Source organism: Diabrotica undecimpunctata, chromosome 8 (assembly GCF_040954645.1).
Source record: "Diabrotica undecimpunctata isolate CICGRU chromosome 8, icDiaUnde3, whole genome shotgun sequence".
NCBI classification, from domain to species: domain Eukaryota; kingdom Metazoa; phylum Arthropoda; class Insecta; order Coleoptera; family Chrysomelidae; genus Diabrotica; species Diabrotica undecimpunctata.
In genome coordinates, this window is record NC_092810.1 from 53,023,711 (window position 1) to 53,044,000 (window position 20,290).

The 20,290-nt window shown below is 33.8% G+C and overlaps 1 protein-coding gene across 1 annotated transcript; it reads left to right on the forward strand.

Annotated features, from left to right (window-relative positions):
- The first annotated feature begins 227 nt into the window (after positions 1-227).
- LOC140448411 (peptidoglycan recognition protein-like) lies at positions 228-19,119 on the forward strand. The gene is made up of 3 exons (XM_072541494.1): positions 228-457; positions 13,803-13,976; positions 18,279-19,119. Exons 1-3 carry the CDS (start codon positions 376-378, stop codon positions 18,806-18,808), a joined length of 786 nt encoding a protein of 261 aa, XP_072397595.1. The 5' UTR covers positions 228-375; the 3' UTR covers positions 18,809-19,119.
- Positions 19,120-20,290: the final 1,171 nt, after the last annotated feature.

Genomic DNA, 20,290 nt, shown 5'->3' on the forward strand with positions numbered 1-20,290 from the left:
CGTACTTTTATGAAGGAAAGTAGGAAGTAGACCTACATAGAAAACTAATCTCTATTGTGAAACTAACCGGCTCTTTTTAAAATCGGATTATCTCCATTTCAAAGATAACAAACAGTAAGTACATATCCACAATATAACATAATATCTATCTGAGCACGAGTAAATAAAATTATATAGGTGATATTATTAGCAATTACCAAGAAATATAAGCAATCTGGCAAGAGATATTGTTTAATTTATAAGTGTATAAACATAATGTATTTATTTACATTTCTGTGTTTCACAATGTTAAACTTTTGTCGTTAAAAGTTACTTCAGTGTTGTGATCGTCGTGTTAAGAACTGGTTGTGAATAATTATATGGCTTATTTTTAAAATGCAGAATGATTTAAAATTTGGTGATCAAAAACAGAAACCTGACTTTACTATTAAACTGTCGTATTCAAGTAAAAATAAAGGTAAGTATATTTTAAGTATATTTTGTTACAAACTAAAGGCTCAACTGTTTTTAAAGAGCAGAGTATATATACCAATCAAGTTAGTAAAAAATAAACCTTTTTTCCTTACAACGGTATAGACGAGTTTAACAGTTGAAATGTGAGAGTAGGGGAAAGGGGAGGAATAGTGGCCGCCTAAGCATTTTGATTTATTTATACTGCCACATAGCTTTAAAAATTAGTACTTTAAACTATTATTATAACAGTACAAAAAACGGTTTTTCAGACTTCTGCTGGTGGCCATATTTACCCGCTGCCGAGTGGTAAAAGTGGGCACTGCCACTATTACCCCCATTTAAAAAATTATTAAATGCAGAAATCGCAAATGTAAATTTTGCCTTCGAAACTGGAACAGTCTTTGTGTGCCCATTGGCCGCAAATGCTGCATTGGATCCAGAGTTCTCTGTTTTTACCGAATTCTCCACAAATGGTGCAAATGTCTTCCTTAACGTCTCTATCACGGTCATCGTCATCATCCTCATCCTCAGATGATACATCTTCTGTGATTTTTTGTGTTCTAATACAATTCCTTTTTGGAACTATTGGCGGAGGACGGGGCTCTTCGATGCTTATTTTTCATTTGGTTACTTTGCTAGCTCTATTTCTCATTTGCTTTTCCCTCTTCCGTTGTTTTTCTTCTAGAAGTAACTTCATTGGTGTTGATGTCATTATTTCGGAATGTTGATTCCTGTTGCTTTTGTGGTTGGATCTTTTATTTCCAACAGAGTGATCTTTTGAACATCCTGGTAGTGGAATAATGTTAAATAAAAGATACTTCAAACTTTTTGTCATGTATCGAACTTTCTTTATTCTTCGTAACTTACTTATTATTCTTCTCCTTATCTAATCCACTTTTTTTCTCTTGGTCTAGTGTCTTTTTATCTTTTTATTGTATAAACGATTTATCTGGAGCAAAGTCTTCATCGGTAAAATTTTCAGGATTATATGGAAATTTTCCTGTATTCTCAAAACCTTTAATGGCTTTGACTGATACGCTCATAAGGATGACTTTGAAGATAATTGCCACATTCAATGTTATACGCTGATTTTAACGATTAGTAAAAAGCTACATCCAGCGGTTGGAGTCGATGCGATGTGTGCGGGGATATGGTTAACATAATAATTCCTCGTTCTTTACAGAAATTATAAGTCTCTAACACTGTAAAAATGCTGGAGTCATTTGCTCCAGCATTTGGCTGGGAAGTGAAATGACAAATATTTGCTCATTTATCCACTCATTATCCGAGCAGCAGTAGACGGCACCAGGTGGCCCATTTTTCTTTAACTCTGGTTTCATCCTTTTGCGGGCATAAATAAACAAAGTTGGAAGATATGTTCTTGAGGCACTTATGCAGCACATAATGGTTGTTGTTTGACCTCTTTCTGCGCTTGTGATAAAGCTGACTCTCGTTTATCCCATTTTAGCAAGTATTTTTTCCGGGGTTTTGGACGGCTGTTATACCTGTCTCGTCTGCATTATATATTTTGGATGCCGAAAATTTATTAGAGAAAAATAGGTTTACTTCAGTTTTGTTAAAAGCATATATGCGGTTAAAACTTGTCGCCTCCGGTTTTCTCGAATAGTTGGATTTCATTTAAGGAAGCCGTCAATCCAGTCTCATCCAGCAATTTCTTTTTCTTTGGAAAATGAATGATGTAAATTTTTTCTTCAGCGTACTTATAGGCACATTTTTTTTATTTCTGTGGGAGTTATCCCATAAAAATGTTTTAATAACTTTATGACCTGCTTTGTCAAAACTTCTTCTTCTTTGGTAAATACAGAATTACGACCTAAAGAAGCAGCTGACGTATCATTTCGGTTTGATCGTAGTTGAATTGTAGATCTGGAAGTTTCAAAACTTCTTGCAACTTTACGGACGCTTCTGCCATTATTTACTGCATTTATTGCTGCACTAAGTTTCTCAGTATTCCATCGTGCTTTGTTACTTTTTCTCTTGTAAACTCGAGGCATCTGAAATATAAGAATTTATAAAGAAATACTTTGTATTATATAAATACAATTTGGGGATAATAGTGGCCGGCCAGCATTACCTCAAGGCGCGTGGCTCTTATAACCTTAAAATACATATTTATACTGATCGACTTATAATCATGAATCACTTAAATTAGAGCAAGTACTTTTTATATAGTCTTAAACTACGTTAAAAATCTAACAAATGGGTACCAATTATGCAGCTAAATAAATTTAATTACATACTTCTACATACATTTAAAAATCTTGCACTAATACATCAACTCCAACAAAATATGACATTTTCAAAAATTCCTTCTTTGTCGGCAAAGATCGTCATTGTTTTAGGTACAGTTTGAACGAAACACTGTTAGATGGCGCAACAGGTATTAAACGCGAAATAATATTAGGCCGCAAATGTAAATATTTTATGGCTACCATTACCCCAGCGGCCACCATTCCCCCTTACCCCAATAAGATACTACAAAAAGACTCTCATCTAGGGATTCATCAATTTTTTAGTGGAACTATTTTTAAATAAACAATCAAAATAAACAATCAAACTTACTTATTATTCTGCTCATAGCTTGTCTATTTAGAAATTTATCATCAACAGACAACTTTTTTAGAAAAAAAGATACATAAAATGAGATATGCTAAATTAAAATCGAATGATAAACAGTAAGTTATATTGTTAATTACTTATTTATTATTCATTTAAATTTGTTCAAATGAACCTTAACTTGAAGGTCTTATTGTGTTTGAATTGTGTGCAAAAGATTGGCTAAATCAGCTGAATAGTTTTTTCGCCATTTTATCTGCTTATAAGATTTTTTGAAAAATGTTCTTATTTCTAAGACTAGTCCAGATAATTTTACTAAATGGACCTCAATAATTCGATGCTTATTTTTTTCTTTAAGACGTATAATAATGAGCTACGGAAAAAAATTTAAAAAATTACATTTATGTACACAAAATGATTAGCCAAGAAATACACTTGAGTGCAAAAAATCGACTTAAAATTATTTTGCGAAAGTACATCTCCAGTTTCAATCTAAAAGGTGTAAATTTAATAATATTTATTGTACAATTATTATCCTCATTATTGAGTTTGAAAAAAGTTTTGGTTTTTGGTAAATCGGGTGACGTATTACTAATAAATAATGCAACACGTAGAGAGGGGGTCAGAATTTGACTCATTGAAATCGAGACGTACCGACTTAACGCGTTCGGTTAACATCGTAGGCATCAATTTCCATAGCGATGCATTAAACATGAGTCAATTAAGCTCTCAACTGCATAACGAAGGGATACCACATCTGTCAAAGCAGCTCAAGCAGTAGCATTATTGAGAGAAGACCTGAGCCAGAGGGCCGTGGAAAATCGGCTAAATTTAAGCCAATCTGCTGTGTCCCGAGTATATCGTCGGTACCAAGATACTGGTGATTATGTCCGCCGACAAGGAGGAGGCCGTAAACGAACAACAACGGGAAGAGATGATCGATTTCTTGTATCTAAATCTCTGAGAAATCGATATTTGACTGGTGCTAATCTCAAAGAAAAGCTTAGAGAGGTCCGAGATGTGGTTACTAGCGTTTGGACAGTCAGAAGGACACTTAAAGCAGCCAACCTGACACCAAAAAGGGCAGCTACGAGTCTCAAGCTAACTGCAGCCCAGAAGTAAAGGCGACTAGAATTTGCTCGCGAACATCTGGATTGGGACGACTATCAATGAAGTCAGGTATTATTCACCGACCAAAGTAGGATCTGCCTACATGGCAACGAAAAGAGGCGTCGAGTCTATAGAAGGCCAGGAGAACGATTTGCTCAATGTTGTATACGAGAAATTGTGTCATATGGAGGGGGTTCTTGTATATTTTGGGCAGGCATTTCCATGGATAAGAAAACCGAGTTGGTTTTAGTGCCTGGTGGAGGATGTGGTGGAGGTTTAACGGCGATCGTTACATCAGAGATATTTTGGAGGAAATGTGGTTTCATACGTGGGATTTATTGGTGATGCCTTTATTTTATTGCATGATAATGCACGATGTCATACCGCACGAGTCACGACCACCTATCTGACTGAGATCGGTATACCTACAACAAATTGGCCCGCGTTGAGCCCGGACATAAATCCAATAGAGTATGTTTGGGATGAGCTTAAACGAAGGGTACGAAACAGAAATCGTGCACCAAGGAGCATAATGGAATTGAGAGCTGCAATGAATGAGAAGCAATGCCTCAAGAATTTATTAGAAAAGTCATCCGATCCATGCGAAATCGACTGGAAAGTGTAATTAGGAATAGGAGTGGTAATATCAGAAATTGAAAAATAAAAAAATTCATTTCGTAATTGATGATTTTTCTGTTCATTACATCTTTCTTGGGATAGTTCGAATGATGAATATTTGAGAAACTCTGTTCGTATAGTTATTTTCATACTTCTTACATTAAAACAGAAGGTGTAATCTCAAATATCGCTTTTAAGTCGATTGTTTTGCACTCAAGTGTATTACTTTTTAAACTTATAAACATATACAATAGCGTAAAATTTAGTTCAAATTACCTGAAAATAAAACGTCAAATAATTGTCAAAGTTTAAACATACTTTTTAGAATTCCTCACGGATTTTAAAGATTTGTTAAACAGTTAAATTGATTCATCATCGAGTTAAAAATACGAAGCGAAGTGCTTCAATCACAATCTAATAAGGAAAAGAGTATCAAATTTGGTTTATTATTTCAATAGTCTAATTTAATTGTGGCAATATTGGTGTAATTAAAGAAAACCAGTGAAAATCCCGAGAAATCAGGTGAGATCCTGATTTTATTTCTTTCCGATTTGGGGGAGGATCCATTAGGCACTCTTACATATTGTGTTGCGGTCTTGGTAACCAGGACTACAGTCATCATGAACAGCACTCAAACATCTACATTGTAGCGTTTTAAATTTTTCTTTTAACTACGAAATATTGATATGTTAAAAATTTCTAAAGACGCCCCTGTTTTGTCTGTTTGCAACGACGTTAAAATAATCGATAAAAGGCCTATTTTGTTTATCTCGTATTAAAGAGGTGTTAGCACTTTTTTTTATTTACATTTAAAATTCCCCATTTCGTACATGTTATTTCTAACTATAATATTTCAACATCATTTTGTCGTCGAACAACGATTTGTTTACATTAAGGCCCCAAATATCCCGGTTGAGAAGAGGTTCTTAGAAAAAATATTGCAAGTATTGTGCTTTTCCTCTCTGAGACGCATTAACTCCGGAAGAGATTCAAGGTTAATTTTAACAATTTGAAGTCGTAAGTAATTTATGTGAGAAGCGTGGAGGGAGGTATTTTGTGTCCAGTTTGAAAAAACCGGCCAGCGAGGGGACAGTTGAGTTAAGGGAGTTGGTAAAGCGAGAGATGTCAGAGTAGAAAGATGTTTCGGTAATTAGGAATCGCGAGTCGATTCAATTTTTTTGTGTTATGTCCTAAGACCGGTTAAGGTGATAGTACTCTTTGCAATATGGCAGTTTAAAACAGAGTAATCACCATAAGATTTGTGCAATACACCGGCACTGATGAAATTTGGAAAATTATTATATAGGATGTCCCCGTCGTCAGCTTGCTTCCTCCACCGAACCTAATTCTACATATTTTGATTGTTCGTTCCTGAGCAAAGAAATGGTTGTTTTGTCCCTGTTGGAGAATATGTTTAGATAGATGTTCCATAGATGTTAACAAGTTGTTTTAAAAGTTAAGTGCTAAACAGTGAAATCAAGGTAACATTTAACATATTAATTTTAAAGTAAAGACAAGACATTTTTTTGCTAAAGGTAATAATTGCTTTCATTTAAATTTAAGAATTGGCAATAATTAGAATTATTTTGTAAACTAAGTGTGGTTGCTGTCAATCTTTTGTTTATTTTGTCATCAAAATTAAATGTGACATCTGACAGCTAACTGTAATTTGTTTTTGTTGTGACAATTTTTAATTTGCTTGAATAGAAAGATGTTTTTATAGAAAAAGTTAAATCTTATATATTTTCATGAACAAGAATATCCTTCAATTTTAATTTAGCCATATTAATAAGATAACCTAGGAACCATTTCGAAGAATTTTGTAGCAATCTCCTTTGTTAACAGGCAACACATGTAAGTTTTTTTTGTAATTTTGTATTTTGCAACTTTTAATAATTTTCGTGCAATCTGTATTTTTGTAACTGTTTGTTAGAGACACAAATAAATGTTTAATTTATTGCCCCAACCATTTTCTTTATTTTAATTTAGAAAAATCTCCTAACCTTTTTTGTGTGTTTACTTTTTAGGAAGGAAGAGCTCTTTTCTTCTTTCCTCCAGCAAGTTTAGGATCCTTCAAAGCGGCGCCCTTGTTTCTAAATTGCTAGAAGCCCTTCCTTGTTGTTTTATTTGCCCAGTTGTCCAGGAGATTTATGTAAGTAACCCCTTTATTTCATTCATTGTGTAGATACCCCAATCCGACCCATTTATTTCAACTTATCCACGACCCCAGCTCTCCAACAACCAACTGAGTATCGTACGCACTAGTAGCGTTTATTTTGCTTGCCTATCTTCGCCCCCATAGTTTCTGTCCCCAATTTTATAAGTACCCCTATTTTCTTACCCTATGGTAAGCAAAATAAAATCGTTACAACATCTACATAAAAAATTCCAACCCAAAATAATATGTCACTGCCACACTCTCTAGGCCTCCTCCCCCTTCGTTTTTCAAAAAGAAACAAGCTATATTGTAATGCACTTTATTTCAAATACTATTTTATGTGAATTTTATATTAAAGCAATTGGTGAAATATTTCATCCAAAAAATATTAGTTGTGCATCACGCATTTCGAATAATTGAATCTGAATTTGTCCCACATCTACCGATATCGTTGATCAACTAATAAAAAATACACCGCACGTCATAATTATTTCCCCTGTCCTCTTTATCCGCAGACTTATTTCTCCGGACAAGAGAAGAAAAGTCCCTAAAAGATATTGGCTCACAGCTAACAGCACGTGTTACTTTTGTAAAATGCGGAACATCGGATGATCAATATGCACATATTATGAGTTTTCGTAGGGTAACATTTGCAATCCCTGACAAGGAGGACTTCGAAGTGCAATCTTCTTTGCTAATTTACCATGAAAATACACCCTTTAGAATATTTTTATCCACTGAAAGACTAGGGTGTTTTCTTTATAAGCTCACGGGTTATACTGCTGAGTCTTGTCCCAAAGTCACCAGTGGACCAGACTACATTTATTGCAGCTAATGCTACACTAATGCTGTTTTTTATTTTCAGCTAACTCCTTAACTTCATTAAAAGGACTTCCACCTTCAGAAATAGTGTCCATCTTTGTTAACGATATACCGATCCCGGCTACCATTACGGATTTATCCATCCTTCGTCATATTAATTCAAAGCATATATTGACAGTAGGAAAACAAAGAGGATACTCAACTGATAGTCCTTATGATACTTCTACCATTCTCTCTCCTTCCATTATTTTTGCTCCATCAACTTTTTTCCTCCTTCGACATTCTCGATGTCACCCAGCCAAAAAAAGTCCAAATGTAATCTTTGATCAAATTTCTCGATAAAATTTAATTGTATTTTCTTTATAGAAACGATTTACAAAGATAATTCGACCAATTTTACACTCAATTCCACGCAAATTAGGTATTGCTTTTCTTGAGAACTCTTTTGGATGTCCCATCCCACTATATAAAAGGTCAAAATTTTTCCACCAACATAGATGGTATTCAAAAGGACTTATCGCAGCTTTTCATCGGTACAAAGGAATGATCAATAAAAAACCGTATCACTAGAATCTAAAAAAAATTATAACAACAGCCTACCTCCGAATTACAAGATTATATAATTGCTTCCTCTGATAACCCCTCTGATGTCAAATTTAATCACAGCATACATAATGAACAGAAGTCCCTCTCTTTCTCTCGCGTTTATTCTGTTTCTTCGCTCTGTATATTTTTACTTCATCTTTTGTCTTACTTGCGTATTCAAGCTTATTCAATAGAATTGCGATAGATTCTTCCCCCGGTTGGAAAAAATGTAACACCTCATTCAAATCACAATTGAAACCAAACATTATATGCCTGCAAGAAACCAATGCATGGAATTCCAGACTTCCTCATTTAAAACACGTCGAAGGCTACTACTATATTAGGACCCATTTGCATAAGAGCCAGTGGCGACAATTCTATCTTTATTTATTTTTACATTTTCTCATCATACCTTTCACTTTCTCTTTAATTAGAAGCCATAGCTATAACTTGCTGGTATCCCAATAAACTCACAATCTGCAATTTATACGTTCCTCCCAACTACGCTCTCAGGGAGGAAAAAATGCTAAATCTAATATTTGACTTACCAAGCCCCTACATACTTATCGGGGTTTCAATGCTCATAATGTGTTGTGGGATTCCAATCACACACAATCTGCAATTTATACGTTCCTCCCAACTACGCTCTCAAGGAGGAAAAAATGTTAAATCTAATATTTGAGCTAAGAAGCCCCTACATACTTTTCGGGGTTTCAATGCTCATAATGTGTTCTGGCATTCCAATCACACATATGGTAGAGTTAAAATTGTCAAAAATGTTAATAACTGCGTTGGTAGTTGTCTGTTAAACCGTGGTTCACATACTTATTTTAATATTTCTACTGGTTCCTTCTCCAATATTGATTTAAGCTTTAGCAACCGAAAATTAGCTCCAACATTAACATGGGTTACATCTGATGATCTCCACGACAGCAATTATTTCTCAACCTTTATAACTAACTCAGATACATTAAATTCTCAAATATTGACAAACATTTTTGACGCTTAAAAAAACTGGAATTGGTCTACTTATATTAGTGAACCTGATTATTTCCTACCTAAACTTAGTCTAACTGATAACATTGATATAAACATCACCAAATTCACAAACTTCATTCGCCTTGCTGCTGAGGCATACATCGGGAAATCGGTAATTTTAGCTGAATGAGTGTCTCATGGTGGAACTCTTCTTGCGAAGACTCTGTGCGGCAACAAACATCTGATCCAAAAATTTACAGCAGAAATAAATGTGAGATATTACACTAAAAAGAGCAAAAGACAAATCTAGACATACTATTAAATTAAGTAATAAAATTTCATGGAGACAATATATCTCCTCCCTAAATGAAAATACTAGCCTAAGCCTAGTTTAGGTTAAAAAGTAACCTTAAAATCTCCAATCACTTTTTTAATCAGAAGGTTATCATTGACAATCAAGAGATAGCCAAGATTTTGGCAGAAAAGTTTCGCAACAAATCTGGGCCTAACTCGATATACTCTCCTCTTCCTTTACACTTTTCTTATTTCTCCACAGTTTCATAAATTACCAATTATCTGAACTCTCCTATAACCTATTCCTAACTAAAATCTGTACTAAAATCCTGTAAAAATACAGCTGCTGGCCATGATAACGTTCCCTACATATTTTTAAAGAAATTGTCACCTCCATTTTTATATGGAGATATATATAACTTCTCGAGATATATAGGGTGGTCCTTAAGTAATTGTACAAAAAGAAACAGTAGATTCTACACTTTAAAATATTACGATTTAAGCCAAATTGCTTTAATAAAATTTTGATATTAAGAAAGATACAGGGTGTTAAAGTGCAAATTTAAAATTTTATTTTTCGCTATAACTTTCATATTTCTAAACATTTATGGATAAAAATTTACAACTGGGTACTTTTAAATATAGGTAATTATAATTTGATGCACACTTTGATGTAGCTGATAGAGGGCATAGAGCATATGCGCCGCATATGCCACATATGTGGCATAAATTTGCACCTAACTTCTTTGCTCTTTAAATTACCTGTATTTCTGATAAAAAATATTAAAGATACGGTACTTAAACAAACAAAAGGTATACTTGTTAATAACTTCAAAACTTAATCCCTTTCGAGATAATCACATTTTATAAAAAAGCTGCATAATTCTGATTTAAAGCAATTACTCCAGGCAACGAAGGAAAAATAGACAAAAACAATAATAAATCTAAATTTTGGTATAAAATACCTTTAGCTTAAGTTAATGGTTAACGAAATATTAAACAAAATAAATATATCAGCAGAATAATTAATAATAGGATTTGACAAAAACAGAATAATAGGATTTTACATCAAATATTATACGTTTTATGTTAAATTAAAGTCATAATCAAAACATTTTGTTTACAAACCAAATTAAGAAATAGTTAAATTAAATAACATAACTTTTTGTCAAAGTAAGTGTTCAATATGTCCACCATTTTCTTTAATTCATTTGTCAATATATTCCATAAAAGATCATCTCATATTAAATAGAATCATTGGTTCTAAAGAAAGTGCAGAATTTACCGTTTCTGTTTGTACAATTACTTAAGGACCACCCTGTATAATAAAATATGGCTTTTCCACAAATTCGTAAATGAAATGAATGGCGAACGCCAATAGTATTACCAATTAAAAAAATAAACTACCTGCTTTGCCCCTAATTCTTATAGGCCTATATCTCTTATCTATACCGTGTGTATAATACTTGAAAAAATTATCAATAATCATCCATTATGTTATCTTGACAAATACAAAATTTTACCGAAAGAACCAATTTGGCTTTCGGCGACACAGATCCACTCGCGACAACCTTGTCCTTCTCCAGAATAACATCGCCATATCAATAAATAAAATTATGAAGTAACGGCTGCCGTAATTGATAAAAAAAGGAGCATTCGACAGGATTAGTCGACAAGCTATAGGCCTACAAGCCAGAAAATAAACGATATTGTGGTATACTATTGCAGAACGAAGAAATTAGGAAAAAATTCCAGGAACAAGTAGAGGGAAAACTATCAGGATAGAACATAGCACAAGACATAGACAGTAGATGGGAACGAGTCAAATAAACGAAGAAACAAGCAGCCGAGTTAGCACTACCAAAACCCGTCCAAAGAAAACAAAAAGAGTGGTATGATACAGATAGTAAGAGAACGACTAAGAAGAAGTGAATAGGGTCAGAATAAGTAAGTGAATAGAGTCAGAATCAATACCATAAAGAAGAATTATTTAAACAATAGAGAATTATATGCTGAAAAAAAAGGAGGCAAAGAAAATATGCAGAACAAAGATAAGGTTGTACCTGAAAGAAAAATTAAATAATATTGAAGAAGATTTCGTAAATAACAAAGTCAGGACTTCTATCAAGAAATAAAAAGAGAATAAAGTAAATATAAAACCCCACTGAAATATTATAAAGATGAGGACGGACATTTATAAAACGGAACAGACGAAAAACTGGGCAGATGACCAGATATTATAAATATAGGAACTACTAGAAGAAACAAAAAACTGGAATAACAATGATGAAATACGAACCAAACGAGAAATAATAGACATAATAAAGAGTTTAAAACTCGTAGTCTGGTCTTTATGCTGATTTTTAGTTACAGTCTAGAGATGTTCTAGCGATAACTCCATGCCCAAAAAATTTTTAGTTATTGGACCAGAGATCTGATTTTATCGTCAGCTGTAGAGTCCCAGTTTATCACATTAAAAAATTATCGTCTGAGAGGGTCTCACTCCGAAAGCAAAATATTAATTGTATATATTTAGTTAGTAACATCAAACTCCATACAAAAATATTGATACTTACCAAAAGTAAATATTTCGTAGCTTCTCCTGCGCTTCTACTATATTATATTGGCAGCGGCGGCTCGTGGCCTAAAAAAGTGGTGAAGATGAGGAAAGCTTGCCGGAGCCAAAAGGAGTTTTGGTACCTAAGTCGCGTCCAAATCTCATTAAAAATTCGTTAAAAAAATAGAGTTTAGGGCCCTAATAACATGAAAACAGTTTTTTAGGGCACTTATACTAGATACGATATGTTCTACTTGCTTGGGGTATTTTAGTTCTGAACCTTAACATTTCATTGGGGGTTTTTTGGCGATTAAAACACCTCGCCTGCTAAACGGAGTCTCTAATATATTACACACCAAGTCATTAATGGGATTCATGTATGTCTAAAATTATTTTTGTCCAAACGAAATCCACGAGAACACTTTATATCCGAAATCCGAAACAAACCACAGAGAAATGTATTAATAAAGTGCACTAAACAAATAAACTTAATACTGTGACTAAACTAAACTTATAAATACTATACTATACACTATACTATATAAAAAATATCTATATAATAGACTAAATTTCAAAATATTGTCGCTGCAAATACTAAATAGGTATCCATGCAACTAGTGGCCAGTGCGTGAAGACGAATAAGATATTTTTCAACGGCACTGCACTTGCTATTTTTCTCAACTATCACTAGGGACAAGCTGACGTCACGTTGCTATGGCAACCGTGAACGCTAATGCAGATGAATTTCGCGTTTCAAAAATAATCTTCACCGTCCTATTCCTGAATCATACGCACTACACAGCAAGTGACACAGGTCAGGACTTGACCGTCAAGTACCTACCGCACCGATTATAAAGTTAGCTGCCTTTTTTAATTTTTAGATTAATTAAAAGAGAATAAATAATTGATTTCAGAATTTAGATATATTAATGTTGCTTTTATTTTTTATTTATTTGTCTCAATTTAATTATATTTTTTTGGTGAACCTCACCTTCACCTACTTCACCTGGCGAGCCGCCGCTGTATATTGGTACTTAACAAAAGTAAATCTTTCGTAGCTGCTCCTGCGCTTGTCAAAGCTAGGTTTAGGATATTATGTATTTGTTTTCTACTATCCATAATAGGATTGCATTAGGTACCCCAATAATGAGTTCAAATTAAAGTAATAGCTCGAGATCTAAAGTAAATACATAGATCAATATTTACTATGTACTAATCTTAAGCAACATACATGTGTTTTGACTATCCTACAATTATTCTGAGCACACTGACCAATATTTTGTTACTAACCACCACTCAAACTATAGTTTTCAACCCGTCTAAACGACGAAACAGGTTACGTACAAAAAGGATATAATATGCTTCTTGTTCATATTTTATTTTATAGAAATGTATATCTAAGCAATAAAAACATTAAAAAAACGGCAGGTAAATTCGCAAAAAAGTCGCACTCATCAATTGATGAGTCTCATTTCTTATTCTCTTACATTCTTGGTATATTTCATTAATTTTTTTATTTTTTAGGAAAGCTTCCTTTTTTGGCTACATTTCTATGTATGTCTAATGCATACGAAGGTGTTTTTGTTGATCATGTTTTATTTTTGTGTAAGTAACGTAAGTAAATATGTTTAATTTCAATTTTTGTTTTAGATATCCATTGTACCAACACACTTGATTTCAAATGTTTAAAAGTGCTATTAGTATCAAGTTTATTAACAACATTTGTTTCACTTACAACATGGGGTATTCTTAAAATATCAGATGAATATTACAAAGGGTATTCTTATAATGATAACAATGAACCTAAGAATGACTCTTCAGTAGGTTTGTATTTATTTTATTAAAACTTTATAATTATTTTAAGTATGGAAGTAGGAAAATGTCTAGATAAAGTAATGTCAGTATTTGATTGATATTTGTTTTCGTATTAACAATTATTGTTACACATCAATAATGATATTTATAAAAAAAATTAACAAATAATAACTTATAGCAAAATAAGCAAGCAACTACTAATTAAGAGTGAGATTGGCATTGTAAATATTATATTGGGACGTTAGTGCCATTAGGGTAATTAAGGTAATCCTGAAAACCACCTTCCTCTTTAAGGAATCTATTCACTCAAACCTCAAAATGTATACCTTTTATATTTTACGTATATTATTCTGCTAATATGTAGCGAGATGGGTTTTTCTATATCAATCAATTAATAAATATACAACTAAATAGTGTCTACAAGATCAAGAGAAGCATGAAAAACTTTAACAAATCCGAGAACCAACAGAAAAAAAGTAAGTAGAATACATTTAGAATAAAATAAAGATCTTGGATCGAACATTACTTATCACGTCTGACTGAAACAAGACCGCAATTCACGAACACCATTACAACAACATATAAAGCAAAATACGATAAAGTTAATGAAATAGCAGTACAGGAAGTTGTTGATGCAATAGGAAATCTAAAAAATCGAAGAGCATGCGAACTACAAGGTATACCAAACAAATTACTTATACACAGCCCACAAGTATTACTGGAATTATTGGCGGATGTTTTTATATTATTCTATAAAGGACATGACCGGAGAAATATCACCGAAGTGGATAAAAGCACTTATTAACAAATGGAGCTAAGTATTACAAATTCACTCTCGATTCACGATTCTATGAAAAATAATAAATAGAAAAATAAAATTGAAAAGTAGATGTAGAACAAGATTGTTTTCATACAGGCAGATTTCAATACACGTATTAACACCATATTTTCTCTAAAGCAGATTATTGAGAAAAGATTACCCTACAACCTTACAACTCATGTAGTCTCTATAGAGCTGGCAACGGAATACGATAGTTAACCACTTTCAATGCTCTGGGTAGCAATGGAAAAACAAGGAATAAACCAAAAATATATGAAATAAACTTAATATGTATGTGGAGCTTATTATGAACAGAGCGCTTGAAGGATGGAAAAAGGGCATCTCAATAAATGGCCGAAAATAAACAACCTGCTTTTTGTAGACGACACATTCTTGCAAATAGTCCAAAATTAATCTCATATGACTGGTTAAAAATGAAATTAAAATATTTGGTCTGCAGTTAAACATATCAAAAATAAATATTATGATTGTGGATAGACTACATAACAATCATCCACATATAACCGATTGACCGGTTTGAGGTTTTAAGCTCATATTTATATCTGGGATCATTGATCATAAACACAGTGTCACTACAATAAGAAATAATACGTAAATGTAGTCTAGCAAAAGTCGCCGTAGGAAAGATGACCAAAATATGGAAGGACTCTCAAATTTCAGGAACTCTAAAAATGAGGTTGATCAACTGATTACTATTCCAAATATTGACATACAGATGTGAATCTTAAAAGAAGAACTATAGATGCCATTGAAATGTTTTGTTGGAGAAGAATGTTACGAATTTCGTGGACTGACCACAGGACAAATATTTCAATTTTAAAGGAGCTAAAAGTCAGCAAACGGCTATCCAGCAAAGTCCATCGTCAACAATTAAAATACTTTGGACATGTTATGAGAGCAGACACAAAAAACATGGAAAGATTTATTATCCAAGGAAAGGTAGAAGGCCGAACATCACAAAGAAAACCTCCAACAAGACGAACATATCAAATTTCAGGCATATGCAAAAGACCTATGCATGAGTTAAAAGGAACAACCAGAGACAGAGAACTTTGGAGACGGTCAATACACGACATTACGATGACCACTGTACTTCCTTAGGGGGTCAGGATTAAAGAGAGAGGATGAAGTGGAAAAAAAGCTAGTGGTATATTGTGTGACAAAAACATTTTAAAGAAACTGAAGGGAAGATTCTGTAAAACAGCCATAAAACCAGCTATGATGTACGGTACTGAATGTTGGGCAGTTAAAAAGAAAGAAAAACAACCAATACATGTGACGAAACTAAGAATGCTTAAATGACTGAGTGAAGTGACGAAAACGGATAAAATTAGGAATAAGTATATTAAGGATGGCACCAATTGTTGCCAGGTGAGGAAGCCTAGGTTAAGATGATTCTGTCATGTTTAACGTCGAGACTTTAATCACCCAATACGAAGAAATACCGATCTGTCAGTTCCTGGAAGGAGTAGGAAAGGAAGACAAAAAAAGACCTGGGGAGACGCTTAGGCACGACATGTCGGTAAAGGGAATTGACATTGATATGACTCAAGATAGAAAGTTATAAAGAAATGTGAGTAAACAGCCAACTCCACATAAGAATAAAGGCAAAAAGAATGATGATGACGATGTATGATAACTCGAAAACAGAGTTATTAGGATTAGAATAAATTCTCTTTTGTCTGTTGGAAATAGTAACATAATTAAAATATCTTCTCTTTCCTATTCCTTAAGCCGTATCGCGTGATACTCTAAATATTATTAGCTTGCTGTCTCCATTGGCTGCGATCCTGTGCCGTATGGAAGGCTTTATGTAGGGATTTTACTACCAGATTTCATTTGGCCTGCTCAACGTGTTATAGATTTTCCTCTTGGTCTTCGGCCTTCTACTTTTCCTTCTTCTACCAATAGTTCCATCTCGAAGGCTTCGATCTTACTCTTATCGATTTTTCCGAGAGTCCATGTTTCAGTTGCGTATGTAGTAATGAAAAAAAGGAATTGGCCAAACTGAGCTTAGTATTCTTTGGTATTGGGGGGTTCGGGCTATTCTTAGTCTATGCGTAAGTTCTGAAAAGTAATCGCCATTTTTGGTTATTAGTGAGCCCAAATATACAAATCTGTCTACTAATTCGAAATAAGCAACTTGGTTTATATGTTGTATATTATTATTTGCACTGTCTACGATCATTATTTTTATTTTGCCGATGCTAATCTAAAGTACCTACGATTTTTTGCTTATCTGGCGTAGTCATTCAGTGACAGTAATTATTTTGACTTCATTCTCTGCTAGTATATGTTTTATCTGTGTATCATAAATGTTACGATTATTTTTTACTGTTTTTTTTTTAACTCCTATAGCGATTCCTCCATCCTATTCGTCTAGTACTTTTCTCGTTATATACTTAGTATATATGTTGTATAATAATGGTGATAGTATGCAGACCTGTCTAGTTTTTTACTTTGTTTTGAACACAAATGAATATATTTCGTATACTTTAGTTTTTATTATACAGATTTCTTATATGGTGGACTAGGCGGAAAGGTACTTCAGAGGGGATCCCATTTTACTGAAACAAAAGCCTTTCTGTAATATAATAAACGGAGCAGCAACGGTACATTGTGTTCCCTCGCTTTAGCTATTATCTATCTAATGTTTAATATCTGCTTACTTATTCCTTTTCCTGGTACGAATCCGCATTGTTCTTCGGCTATATCTAGAAGTAGAAAGTAGAAAGTAGCCTTCTATTGATTATATATTAATCAGGATTTTGCTTTCATGAGCAATAAGGGCAATGGTTCTGTAATTGCAGCATATGGTTAGTGATCCTTTTTTATCGGATAAACGTTGATTCGCTTAACTCATCACCTATCGCTCATAACAAAAAACGCCAAAATATCCAGCGACTGAAATAGTTCGATAGACCATCAATAAGTATGTGACAAATCACCAAAAAAAGCTTAACAAACATGTGAACATTGAGTCCCTTCACCTCCCTGATAACATGAATTAAATTAGAAGATCCAATAGAACTAACATCTACCAGCTAATGTAGTGAACTAAGTTCATAAAAGCAAAACTTATGGTACATAAATATAAAATTATCTGTTGCAAGCTCAGCGATACTAATGAGACAAAGTTAATGATCTTAGTTAACCTAGGTTAAAAATAAGTTACTTATTGTTGCACTTTGGGCAGATTGTAATATCAGTTCAACAGATTGTTATTAAAGCAATAAACTATTATTAGTTTTAAAATCAATACTGTAATAGAAAGTTCTTTAAGGAGAGAAACTGTATAATTTTAAGATAATAAATAAAAATCAAAACAGAGGAAACTACATTTCTGTTGCTACATTTAATCTTTTTCTATATCTCTTTAGAATTAAAGACTTAGCGATGAAAAATATAGAGTCGCTACTTTATATGTGTTAAGTTTCTTTAATATTAATTTATGTATTACTTTTTTTTAGATAACAACTCATCATCCTTTGACAATCTTTATGTGTCAAGAATATATTGGTTGGCTCAATCTCCTACAGCACGACTGGATACGCTACACACTCCTGTCTCTCTAATAATAATTCACCACACCGCCACACAATCATGTCTATCTTCAGCAGAGTGCAAACTTCAGACTCGTATCATTCAAGCATTCCACATAGAAAACCGCCGTTGGAGTGATATCGGCTACAACTTTTTAATTGGTGGTGATGGTAAAATTTACGAAGGAAGAGGCTGGACTTCTCAAGGGGCGCACACATTATATTATAATAAAATGAGTTTGGGTATAGCTTTTATTGGAACATTTACCAATTATGTTCCTCGCAAACAACAGATTGACGCTTTGGAGGTTTTAATAGAGAAAGGTGTTCAGCTTGGATACATAGCCACGAATTATAACATTTGTGGTGCACGTCAGCTTTCTCCTACTGAGAGTCCTGGAAAATCGTTTTATGAACTTATTAAGACCTGGAATCATTGGTCAGAGAAATTAATTTAACGATTTAGTAGTTGAAAATTTATATAACTATGTATTTAAGTGTAGTTTATTTTTACATACCAATGTCCCAAATTGGGAAATCGATTTTTTATGTTATATAGGTTATATACTGCTATGTTTAAAGTTAGTTACCGTTTGTGATAAAGTCAAGTAAGTATTTTTTCTATGTATATGTGTATGTTACATGTTAAATATAAAAATACAAATTTACATATAAAAAAATGGCTTATAAATACTTTTGTAGATCTATGTTACACGTTAATTTCTTATATGAACTATGTACCCTTATGATTTGGTACTTAATTAGAATTTTGAAAATTAAGTATGCTGCCAAAAATATAATTTCGACTATGTATGTGTATCACAAAGTTTATTATTTAGGTATTCTTTAACTTCCATTATAAGATTTATTTTGGAATCAAAAAAGCATTATAAAAGTTCATTTTCCCGTATGACTAAATCTGTTCTTTCTAGAACGATGTCTTCAAAGTGACCAATCACGACACAGATTGTCACTTTGGCCGGCCAATCACAAAGTTCGTTATTAACTGCTTTGTCATTGACCTCCCTGCGGAATATTACTGCGAATTGTCAAACACAAAGTGTATAAAAGAGTAGCACATGTTCCGATCGGTATCTAGTCGTCATACACTACTAGCCCCGCTAGACCTTGTTGGCTTGTTGCCATTACCTCTACTACTTTGAGTTTTATTATTAATCAAGTAACCTATTATCGTCGAAGACGTCGAACAAAAGAAGGCTTCATCCACTTTGAAGAAAACATTCGAAGCACAAGAACCGGCGTGTTGACTCAGAACGCTCCCTGCCAGTAAGACACGGCCTTTGAAATAGAAAAAGACAGTGGTCTTAGAACTATTTTAGACTGTGTCGAACTGACCAGAGCGTTCTTTGGGACCTGTGATGGTAAAGAGCGAATAAAAGCCTCAAGCGGACTTGTAATTGCTTTTCCGATCAGTGGTCGAGCTGCGATAACGCTTCGTCGCCAGAAACCTTATGCAAATCGTTACAGGACCGAAAATACTGTTTACGAAAGGTAGTCACAAAAATCGAAGGGCAGTAAGAAAAGCCGACACTACCAGCATTGTCGAGAACTGTCGAGGAGAGGGAACGCGGCTACACAACGAAGCGAGAAGGCTGGCATCTCTGTGGAATTCGAGACATATACCGTGCCCAAAATACTAACATATACATTTAAAGTCATTGTAAGAAAGTAATTGTAGGAAAGCTCAAACTGTTAAAGTATTTTGGTTGCCGGTGTCCCCTCGTCGACCACAGAGGCCCGGTAAAACTTCTCACACGTAGACGCCGGATTTCCATTAAACTCAACGAACACGAGGATGGAATCAAATAATTTAAGATCCACCTCCAGAGCGGCAGTCGTAGAGCGTCAAGAGACTTCAGATAACATGAAGTACGCTACGGCCGTACGACAAGGATATACGGCCGAAGCATCCTCCAAGG

What these genes read in the sequence shown, in the direction of transcription:
- LOC140448411 (XM_072541494.1), top strand. Translation starts at nt 376, where the DNA reads ATGCAGAATGATTTAAAATTTGGTGATCAAAAACAGAAACCTGACTTT. An exon ending in GTATTCAAGTAAAAATAAAG is followed by an intron (nt 458 to 13,802) that starts GTAAGTATATTT and finishes TTTTTGTTTTAG; the next exon opens with ATATCCATTGTACCAACACA. An exon ending in TAAGAATGACTCTTCAGTAG is followed by an intron (nt 13,977 to 18,278) that starts GTTTGTATTTAT and finishes ACTTTTTTTTAG; the next exon opens with ATAACAACTCATCATCCTTT.